General features: G+C 35.4%; 1 protein-coding gene across 4 annotated transcripts in view; it reads right to left on the bottom strand.

The window, feature by feature from the left end:
* UBR3 (ubiquitin protein ligase E3 component n-recognin 3) overlaps positions 1-12,228 on the bottom strand; it is a 104,135-nt gene that overhangs the window by 40,750 nt on the left and 51,157 nt on the right. For all 4 annotated transcript variants that reach the window (XM_038141793.1, XM_038141794.1, XM_038141795.1 and 1 more), the window contains 3 exons: positions 10,686-10,774; positions 4,011-4,160; positions 3,333-3,466 (listed from right to left, as the gene is read on the bottom strand). In XM_038141793.1, the coding sequence (XP_037997721.1) occupies positions 3,333-3,466; positions 4,011-4,160; positions 10,686-10,774 (373 nt within the window). The remainder of the gene's footprint in view (positions 1-3,332; positions 3,467-4,010; positions 4,161-10,685; positions 10,775-12,228) is intronic.

The raw sequence follows: 12,228 nt of genomic DNA, 5'->3' as shown, positions 1-12,228 counted from the left end.
CTACCTAATTAAAGATATCCTGAGGAAATTTAAAAAAAAAGAATTTATAAAAGGTGTTTATTTATGCTGACTGACATGGCAGCTATTATGCTATTCTTTCCAATAGTTAAACTTCTGCAGTTCTTGTCACTAAGATAACTTCTTTAAGTAATCTCTGGCATTACTGCATGAAGGTGGCTCTAACTCCAACAGCTGTTCCAGTAGCAGAAGTTACCTCATTTACAAGAGCAATATACTGTTCCAACACATTTCATTCAGTTTTGTAGATAACCAAAATAACAATACCATCGTTATATAATTAAAACACAATCTCTTATTAAAATTCATTGTAAACACTTAGAGGTTTTAATGAGTTGTTGAACAGCATCATATATAACTCATCATAATTGGAAAAGAGCACAAAAACTTGTTTAGGGAGCTCTGCTGTATAGTAGGTTTGTTTTAAAAACACTGGCCTTATTGGAAGACTGCACTTACAGCCCACAAGTCCAAAAAAGTTACCCCACTGGTATTTTTTTTTTCAGAAAATAATGATCTGAAGAAACAATCACCTCTGGCAAATTTATAAAGAATTCTAGAAAGTTCTCTCACAGAATATCAAACTACAGTCAGTCTAAGCATTAAATTTCTATTTCTCAAAAATTTCATACACAGACTGAAATGTACATTCTGGTTATACATTTAAAGAACAGAGAAAGATTTATGGCTACCAGAACTGGAAAAGAACTTTTAGTGTGAACTGACCCTAAACAGTCTTAATGTATGGTGCAAAATAAGAGTACCATGAACAACTCTGATACATGCATTTTCTAAGGGTGTCCTAGTATCTTTTTTTTTTCCTGCATATGTGCAGGAAATCAAAAAAAAATTACAAATTTTAGCTATGGGACATGCTCCTGTTTACCATGCCTCAAGCTGTCATTTGTAATGTGCTGTAAGCCTCCCAGGCCATAAAATAAGAAAGACTTTCTCCTGCTGGTTGTCGCGTGATTTAGTAGACAGCATTAATAAGGTTGTATGGTATACCTGGGTAAGCCCTACAGGACCAATATGTCATTCAGAAAAAACATTATTGATTGCATATATCTAATGAGGCCACTGAGTAGCAGTTGCAAAAAGATAAAGAAAAAAAAAACAAAAAACACAAACAACAAACCAAAGAACAAACCAACCTCAAAATCTTACCCAGAAAGACTTTATTCTATTACTCTTGAGCTCAGAAATAAAGGAGAGTCCAAAGCAAGCCATAGGCTTGGGATGGAGCACACCATATCAAGCTATTGGTTACAGAGTACTGTGTGATTCTGGAAACAGTCCTATTAATTCAGTATATGACATTTTATCTCCTAATCTTTAGTCATACCTCTCCATATTAAAAATAAACACTTTCAATGATTTTTCTTTTAATGGGCAAGAACTCAATTCCCTGACAGCAAGCATCAAATTCCAGCTAAGAAAGTGCAAGATGGAATCTCTATGGAAAGAAGTGATCTGTTTTGCCTAATATCTAGGCAGCATGTAGCTTTTCAATGGTACTTTTATGGATTTGTTTTCTTCTAGCAGAATAAGCTAGATCATGTTTCATAATTTAAAATTCTTACATCTAAATGAAATTATTCACTTGCCTCCAAAAATCTATTAGAGGAAGGAGACAGTTGATAAACAAAAGGACTTGTTCAGCTTAGCTAAGCAATAAGAAGACACTCAAGACACTAGCAGATGTTTCCATTTTTATGTCCAAAACAATTTAAGGATTAATTCTTTCAAGCAGAGACTTTCTTTTTAGCATAGTAGTGACCTGAAAACAAAAATAGCTAATTCAACTGATGTTTGAATCAGGACTAGAATTTGTGAAAGTAGGATGCATTTGCTCATTGCACTACAGTGCATGTTAGGCTAACCTGTTGGTAGTATTACTGCACAGAAAGGGAAATACACGCTTTAGTAAGATCAAGATTTTGGTAACAATTTGCTTGGAACTCCTTTCTCTTGTAGCATGCAAACATGTACAAATAAAGCTCCACTTCAGTGCTACTTCAATGCTTTTTATCACTTCAGCAGGAAAAAATACTAATTAACTATCTGATACATTAAACCAGTGTCATCAATGTCAAAAGAAGAAAAGCATGTCCACAAATTCTTTCTCAGCTAAAAAAGTGTTTGCTAAAAAATAATTTTTTGCTTAGGTCTTTCAGAATTTCACTTTCTAGCAAGGAAATGCATGATATTTTCCTTAGAGTAAGATACTTTCTGAAAAAATTGACCAGTCTTTAGGACTGTATCAAAACAATTACGAACTTTACTCTACATTAATCTACATAAGCAAGCTTGGCTGCAGTTGGCAAATTTTAATTATCTGTGGATGTCATTATGAAAAAGCTAGCAACTGTGTTAGAGTAAAAATTGCCATTTTCCACTTTAAAGACTATCTTTAAGCTTTTAAAGGCTCATTATTTACTTAGATACACTGAAAAGCTGGCATCTCACCTAGGACTAGTCTATAGAAGCTAATTTAGGATCACAGGTTCCATATTATTCTCCCTGAAAATGATTTCTCAGAACAGTTGTGTATTATCTTACAGATCTCTTTTAGGCACTACAAGGGAAGTGACAAGCAGTCCTTCCACAAAGGTCTACAATTGAGTATGTCCTGCTAAGCAACAAGAATTGGTTCTCAAAATAAAATGTGAAAAGCTGTAACTTGGCTTTGTGAAGTAGTGTAAAACTCTTCGGAACAGCTAACAGAACTGCAAAGCAGACATCTGCTATAAATTAATGTAAAATTGAACTTCAGATGTTGTGCAAGTTGAGGATTCAGTAGAAGAGGATGCATTCTACTGGTTTCTCCTTCCATCCATTCATACTCCCCTTCTCTGTAGTGCTCAGAAACCTGTTACAGATTAAAACAACTCTTTCCACTTACTCTGCACTTACAAAATACTTTTACCTGATTAAGAGCAATTCCTTGACTGGGTTTTCTGAATGGCTACAAGAGAACTGGTGTTTGCTTACACAGTGAACCCAAATTCCAATTGTGTGGTCACACTGGATTGTGAAATACCTTCTTCTAGAGAGTATTTGTGTGGATATTTAATGACTATGTAACCTGTAGATATACTAGATGCCTCATGCCAGAAATATAATGGGAGAAAGCCAGAAATGATTTAAAAATAAGGACCCTATCAAATGAAACATTTCAGAATGACTGCAACATGAAAAAGCATTTGCTAGATGTAGAAATGAAACTAGGAGGACTCTAAGTTGCAATTTCATTTATCTTTTTACATACAAATCTTTCTTAAGTGCTAGTCTAGTTCACATGAAATCCTTACATCTTTGAAGTACCGCTGCAGCGTTGTCAGCCTGACGTCGTGCAGCGCCGCGCAGGTATCCGAGGGGTAGATCTGCTCCTCTTCAGTAGTGGGGAGCCTCCTTGGCTCGGGGCTATTGCGGCACTGCCCCAACACTGCGAGAAGAGAAGCAGCAACACACAGTGCCATGGCTAACAACAGGCTAAACAGCTATGAAAACAATCAGGCAATTTTGGTTTGCAACTATAATGTGCTTTGTTGATGTTAAAAAGTAAAAACTTACTAAAGAATCTAAAGACTGAAAGTTGTTCTTTTCCACTTGTACATAATAAATAAATAAATAAATAAATAAATATACACACACACACACACACCAACACCTATATCCACTAACATTGGTATCTACATGCAGATACACTGATGGCTGTTTAATTGTCTTTTCCTTCCAGGACTGATTTTCCTGCAGGCCTATAATGTACTTCTGCATTTGCAAAAGCTAATAGAAAGTAGGAGGGAATTAAACAATTTGTTCTTTCCCCAAACTTTTAAAAAGTTCCTTATGTGTCTCATAGAGAACCATCCACAAAAAAAAAAAATAGGAACACAGTGCTTCCAGATTTCACGGGACACAACAGGATTTATGCACACATGCTAAAAGCTTCAGAAACACTGCTTTTCCTACAAGACACACATTCATACCTGAGGATGCCTGCAATAGTACAACTAGCCCTGTAGGTCTGTCTTCAGTAGAAGGGCCACTTTGTCCACAAATAACACAGTCATATATTGCCTCAGAAACATGCTGTTCGGATGTAGCTACCTCCATGGCAATATCAGCATCTGGTGATTCTAAAAACAAATAAGACAATTTATATTAAACAGAAGTAAAGAAATCCAATTAAGGATTTCCATCTGAGGATGTCCAACTCATCTGTGTTGAGGTAGTGATGAAAAAACTACAAAATAATTTCTCTAGTTTATCTACAATTAAAACATTGTCAGTTGCTTGAAATGAACCTTTCTGCTTCCAAGAAAGACACCTACAAAATGAAGTACATGTTTTTTCAATAGGCAAAATTACTCCCCGTGGAATTAAATGTTTCGTTTGAGTTTTGTATTGAACTTGGACTTCTAAAAACTTCTATACAACAGAGATCTAACTTCTACCTCATTAGATATACTGAAAACTTGGTGCATAGAGAGATGAAGGGCAACAATATGACTCTCTAGTAAAACCAGATCAGCTGACTGAAACAACCATTTGAAGGAAAAATGACTATCTGTTTTCTTCATGGTCCACATTGCTCCTTCCTAGGTGCACAAAAATGTTCCAGGCTAAGGCCCAGCTCTGAAGCATCAAAGCCACCGCACTTCAGACAGCTTTGATCACATGACAGTTGGTGGTGCTGATTTCAGGGCAAGCCATTTTATGTTATGCTACAATCAAAGTGAAAAATTCTTTATTGATTTGAAAGAAAAGCACCTTGGGACTAAATGATCCACTCGTGCTGCACATACAGTCAGCCTCTTGACCTAGAATATGTGGGTTCTTTCTTTGCATCTTTCCTTGAACAAAATTTTTCTAAAGGAAAACACTTCCTCCTCTCTAACTTCAACCATACTCTTTATCCCTCTGATTAAGTCGGCTGAAGTACTGAATAGGGAATCCAAAAACCTTGAGTACAGCAACAGTCCTCGTGCAGAATTTTTAGGAGAACTGCTGTCTTCTGAAAATCTGCTACAAGTTTGGCACAGGAGGCTGCTGCCATAAGGAGAGGCGTGTTGGGTGCCAGGCAGAATATTTCTTTGCTATAAAAAGCTCCATGCAATGCTCTTGCTCACAGGGCTGAATCAAAATTACACTGTTCCAGTAAGTACTGATTTCCTAGTCAGTTATTGAGGGTCATATGAAAATGTGCCCTGATCTTCCCTGGCGTGCAGCTGTTAATATTGTACACATGTCTATCACCATCTAGTGGCAGCCAGACGTACAATGAAATAAAAAGCACAACAAAAAATGCATCAACTGCAAATGTCCAAAACATCCAGGAAACTTAGAAGCAAATGGTAGCAGAGAAGGGAGGAAGCAAACACTAAATGCTATTTTTTGTATTTAACATCACCTCATAATTGTGTAATGCATGATCATGTACACCTTTGTATCAAATGCAAGAAATTACAAGGACTAGATTCAGCTTGCTTTTCCCTCCTTTTCTAAAATATTGTCAATGCAACAGAAAATATGCAACCATTCAATATTTTTCAGAAGCACAGAAAGAGAATACAGTGTATCAATCTGATTTAGAGCAATTCAATGGAAGTCATCAAAATCTGTCAATATTTAATTTACAAAATACCATTAATTCATCACCAATTGCCTATTTTTTAACTTGAAGGGAAAAAAAACCCCAGAACTAAGGATTTAAAAGGTATTTAAAATCAGTTCAATATATGCAATTTATACTTTTATTGCCTATGGGGAACAGGCACATAAAAATCAGGCTAATTTAATTTTAGAACTCAATGATTAAGTGCATGATTCCTTCACAACTACTTAGATGTGGATGTAGCTAGGCTATTCTGGCAAACAATAAACTTTCAAGGACCTAGCACCAAGGAAGACTTCCTAATAAAGTAATTTGCACCTGAGCTAGTAAAAGAAAACAAAGGGATATTGGCAAGAAATTAAAATCTCAAATAAGTAGGCATACCAAAAAAACTGTAACCAAACAAAACCCCTCACATCTTTTGAATGGACTCTGATAAACCTCAATTACTGACTTAAACTAGCTCCAAAGATTTAACCTAACTGGTTTCACAGACTTGTCCTAACGATGGCAGTGTGTAAAGCAGGAGCCAGTGAAAAATACAAGGTAAGACACATGGTACTGCTATCAGTTCACCAAGTTTCTGTCATGAGATTTGTCTGATGTTGTAGTATACTTCACTCCTTTCTTTGGGTTCTGGAACTTTTCTTTGTCCTTAGGAATTATTTCACAAATCTGAATAAATATGAACCTTAAAACACTGAAACAGGATAGACAAATTTAAACTGTGACAGAAATCCATGGAAGAGCCAGACCCAGTAGCTCCCAGGAGTTTTTTTTAATTATTTAGCTCTTTGTTTATTTTGTACCAACAGAAGTAGAGACACAAAGTTACAAAAACTCAGCCCTTCCTACCTCCTAACAAATTACTGATCAGTCTGCTAAAAACTAGCACATTGATGTACCGCTGAATGCATTGCTACCTGAATTTAATTTCATTTCTACTCTCCAGAGCTAAGGATGCATTCTGTTATTTCCTCTACCCAGCAAACCCCCCAAACCAAAAGGGCTTTGTAAACACAGTACACATAGTTCACAATCTCCACTGACTGCAGTCAACATTTGTACTGCTGCACACATTGTGTCAAAGAGGCCCCTTGGTATCAAAGCAACCATTAGTATGCTAATATTCTTTGCCCTGACCCAGCATATACATTCTCAAGAGATCAGTACCTAATTTATTTTTCTATCTGGGTTCAGAAGATTGAGTGTTAGGAAATATATGTCACCTTGCATTAAGACTCTGTGCTTCTTTTTAAGTCTAACTAAGGAATGTTTCATGAAGGACAAAATGGCATCCTGCTAAGATGCACACTGTGAGAAAGACATAAAAGATCATCTGCATACTTATCAGGATGCATTAAAAAAGTTTAAAAATCACACTGGCCACTTCAGAGATGTGAAAACTATTGAAGAAATCAATCTTAGCATTTATAATTAACAACTTAACCAATTTGCAATTTTTTCAGTACGATAAGTAGTTCAGCAGCTTGCCTGGAACAGATATTTTGTTTTTATAAAATTCAGACAGACAGATCTTCACAAATATAACTGTAATTTGTTAAAGGCTACTATTAACCTAGAACTGAGTGGTTTAGTTTTGTTCTTATCAAGTCCCTTCTGAATGTTATGAAGTTTTAAAAATCTCTTGCACAGAGTTCCACATCACAAGATAAACCACGGTCTCACCCTGGGGCAGTGCTTGTGAAGAGCTCAGAGAGCTGTAACCAGGAGCAGGAAGACATCTGGAGCTGAAACCAACAGCACATTTTTGACTCTCTGGACAGTCCCTCAGACACATTGAGAGCTCTATCTGCTGTTTTTAGAGCACTTTTCTTGGTTTATTTTTCTCCTTTTTTTTGTTTATCCTGCAGTCAAACAGCTAAAGACAGCACAGTGGATGCTGTTCTATCCTACTTCATTAACATAACTGTTTCTAAATTTCACCTAATTACTTCCAGGCAAGCTTGAATGGCAATGCAGTTCTGCAGATGTCACAGAATATAAATAGAAAGTAACAGGGGGCACAAATGGAAAGTGCTACATAATTGGATTTTTTTTTCTACTGTAACTATGTGAAAGAAAATGCCAACCTTTATTTTCAGAATCTCAGATGAATTTGTGTATGTCAATTCAAATAAATAAATTCTACTAGTAAAATGAGACACATTTATTATTGAATAATTAACATGTAATTAAGTAACTTCCTTTTAAGCCATATTTCATTGCAGCATCCCAGCAACCAAAGAGGAATACCTCAGTGGATTAACAGTGCCTCTGTGCACTTTATTAAACACTTTAGAAACTAAGAAGTATATGGGTTATAATAAAATAACCTTTAAGCTTTGGCTATTCTCCATTATTCCTATCTCTTCCTAGGCACATTTATTTTCAGAGTATTTCCAATCTTTCACACTGTCAATAGAAATGTATTACAAAGTTTTTAAGTGCTATACCCCAAACCAATTACAACAGTTCTCACATTTTACCAGTGATAATATAAATTTGCCCAAATGACACCAATCACAAAACAAGGGAGCTGTGGACTCACCATTCCTGCATTTTTGACAGTATTACTGTTACAACAAGTAAACAAATTTAAGAACTAAACCTACTGCTGGGCTTCAATCTATAAGAAAAGTAACAGGTAACAGACTCTGTGTGAGAGGGGAGTGAATTCCTACTGACTTTAGTACAAAAGGATTTTTTCTTTACTTTCAGCTATTCCTACTGATTTTAGTACAAAAGGATTTTTTCTTTAGTTTCAGAGCTATTTCAGCACTGTCATGCTATGATTCAGGGTAAACCTATGAATTTCATAAGAGTAGTTTTGAAATGAATCACTCAAGAAAGACTAGTTTCAAAATTCTTACTGTGTTTTGTGCTTTAAAATTAGAATAACAAGTTTCTGCAACATTTTCAGTAATTTTCTGTATCATATTGAGATTGAATTCACAGCTAAACAAACCACTTAGATTCAACAAACTGAACAAAATATTCCTGGCAAAAATCAATCTAGATTTTTAAACAAGCTCCATGCACTATAATGGTATATGAAGTTACTTTCTGAGAGCTATTTTAATGCCAGTCAGAACATAAAAGCTGGTACTGGACTATAGTACTACTTCAGTGTATTTTCATAACAAAGTCAGAAAATGGAATGACAATGCAGAAGACACTGAAAACAGTTAGTGAAAAGGCAAAGTAATTATTAGTAACACAATGCCTGGAATTCTATTAAGTTGTTGCCAAACATCTCTATGAAGAATTAACTTTATGAAAATGTAGTTCATGAAGTTGATTCTATCTAGTGCTGGGCATGATCTTGTACAGACAATAAACACTGCTTTTGATATTGAGGCATCTGGAGTTACTAATTCTTTAAATACTAAGAAGCAAGTGATTTAAATCTTGCATGTCCAAGAATTTTTGAATGCACAATCATAAAAATAAAACCTAGGTCTGCCTATCTGAGAATTTAATGTGAATTAACTAAAAGCTAAATATTCACAGTCCTTCACAAAAAAAATGCTGTGTGATTTACTGATTTAGCTGCCATGATTCATCCACAAATCAAAGCAGTTATCTTAAAACATAGCTTATAAAATCTATGCATGGAAGTATTTATGCCCATTTATGTATATATAAATACAGCTATATAGCTATTGACAGGTACATCTACATCCATATATATATATCTAGATTTAGATATATATCTGATTTCATATATAAACCACATCAATTTCAAAGTTGTGATATGATAAATTCAAAATATAAGTGACTGAAGATTTGAAGTTTCCCAGTTACTCTCAATGAGCCATGACCATATAAAAACGTAATTTCTAATAAGGAGAACTGCAAGGTTCTTCTCCCCTTCTTCCTTACTTCTACAATTAGATTACAAACAAATAGCTGCCATTTAGTGAGGTTGACTTACAATACAAAGTTCACAGAAGAAAATTAGAGTATTGCACACCCTCCAAATATAACATCATATATAGAGTGATTTATTTCACAGAATCTTAGTAATTTTGGGTTGGACAGGATCTTAAAGATCATCAAGTTCCAAATCTGCTGCTGTGGGCAGGGACATCTTCCACTACAGCAGGTTGCTCAGAGTCCCATTCAAGACAGCTAAGGTATCCAAAACCTTAATACATATAAATGAATAAATCTTCTCAGAAACCTATGAACTGAAGAGAATTTAACAATTTCAAAAGACAGACTTCTTCAGCAAATACAGTTGTCAAAATATTTCTAACCAATGCTTAAATCAAAACTTCACAGCAGATGATACTTGATGGAAAGTGGGGGAAGATTCCAGCTTCTTATCTTTCAGACATGCTTATTTTCTATGAAGTGACCCAAATGACAAAAATATTTTCCATTCCTCAGCTGAACACAAACTAATCAGGAATATCCACTTCTACTCAGGAGAATCTGAAAGAACTCACTCTCAAGAACAACAAGACCTGATGGTGTGTAAAGACAGTATTTGAAATAGAATACATTATCCCTTAGAGCAACTGAGGTGATCTAAAAATTGTGTCTTTCTTAGATCCATAAACACATTTAAAAGCTAAAATTTTCACCATATTGAACTTTGAGGCTCTATGGAGAAATAATCTTAAATTTTATTACTAGAGATTAAAGAAAAATACAATCGTTTTAAGATTGGGGGGAAATTTGGGGACATTTTATATTAAATGTAAATACTTTAAACTGTAAATACTTTAAAACATATCATACATTTAATCATTTCATGTACTGTATATTAACAAAAACTAGGAATAAATTTATGTCCTGCAGATTTAATCTATTCTTTAGCAATTATGTATTTAGTAATATCTGTCCTATAATCAAAGTTAGGCTCCCCAAGAAGTGTAAAGTTAACAAGTGGATACAAAAGCAGAATCTGAGGGGAGGCTTTCCTGTTTGGTTACATGGTTGGGGTTTTTTTTGTTTGTTTTTTAAACTGAGTAGAAACCTTAATATGAACATGTGGGAAAAGACATAAAAGCAAGCAGTCAACCACACAAAAACTTACCAACATCCATGGCAGTTTCCATGAAACTTTTCTGCCTTGAGGCAAATTCGGCCAACAGTTTCTGTTGCCTTTCTCTAGCCTTCTGTCGTCTATGTGAAAAAAGGGGGAAGAAGAAAAAATAAACATACATAATAGAGAAAAAAAACCACCTAGAAAATGTCAAGCTGATTGCAACTACCACCTTAAACAGTATCATTCCAAATTAAGGCTGATATCAAGGAATAATTACCAAGCCTAAAAAAAGGATTCTTTTGCTTTTCTAAGGCAGTTTTAAAATAAATTAGTGTTATTTTCTTTTGAGTCTGAAAAAACTGAATAAAATCCTGTCCTAAAACACCCTTCAAAGGTGTTCACCACAAGACCTTTAAATAGATTAGACCGTAACATCACAAGAAAAGGAACTCAATACCTTAACCTTGAAACTTTTTTATCTGCTACACATGGGATGAAAACCTGAGAGCAAAGTCATTTGTGCAAAAATGAGTATTTCTGTGAGAAATCAACACTTGCAAGTTAATAATAACAATAATTATAAAAGCCTACCTCACTCCCTTTTGATATCAAGCTTTTGATAGCACAGGAAACAATTATGAATAATTAATTTTCCAGCCTCCTCACAGTGGTTCCTTCTCCCCCACTTCCACCCAAAATACTGGCCACCAGCAGCTTTCATACTGGGATTTAAAGAACCTTGAGGTTGCATCCAGATTAAAAGCCCTTATGTCTCCCTGAGGCCAAGCTGACTTCACTAACTTTTCCTCATTGTTTGTCACAGCTCTGGATTTATAAATGGAAAACACCAGAGACTTACTCTTGTCTATTCTTCTATTTAAGCTGTTTCAGTGACTGTACAAGGCTGTATGACCAGCTGTATAACTCCCTATATTAATATATCCTGCAGTGGCTAGAGGAATACTGATGGATGTAAAACAATAAAGAAAATAGACATTAATTTTCCTTACTTTGACATGAGTTTGCAAATAGAGGAAATGGGAGAGTGGAAGTGAGAAAACCAAACAAAAGCCCTACACCACAGCTGCTCACCACACAGAAAATGTCCTCAGCTGAGGACATTTACACAGCACCTTCCCTGTGCAGCTACAGAAGTTCTATCATAGCTACAAATTCTGTGCATCAGCATTTACAATGCTTTTTTTTCCACTGCTCAGAGATGATTCAGATAACTAACATGGGCTTTAAAAACATCACTTGGTGTCTGATACCCTGATGGGTGAGTCCTCTTAAGTCTCAAGCACTGTGTGATTATCAGTGTCCTGGCACAGGAACTGGCATGCACAGGCTCAAAGCAGCTCACAGAGTGTAACCTGTCATCCTGAGGTGACTTGTTTGTAAGTCAAAGCTTCTAATCTGTTTTCTTAAAGGCACCTGAAAGACCCAAATATCTCTGCCCATTTGTCTGCTACATTTTACAGTCACCATTTCTCAAAATAACTTCTATTTACGACATCACTAAAACTCATTATTCTGAGGATCAGACCAGAGCATTCATTAGACTTGATTTTATTTATTTCTCCCTGGAAAT

This window comes from Motacilla alba, chromosome 7 (assembly GCF_015832195.1).
Source record: "Motacilla alba alba isolate MOTALB_02 chromosome 7, Motacilla_alba_V1.0_pri, whole genome shotgun sequence".
Lineage (NCBI taxonomy): Eukaryota > Metazoa > Chordata > Aves > Passeriformes > Motacillidae > Motacilla > Motacilla alba.
The sequence above is the reverse complement of the archived record's forward strand: the minus strand, read 5'-3'. Positions and strand labels throughout refer to the sequence as shown.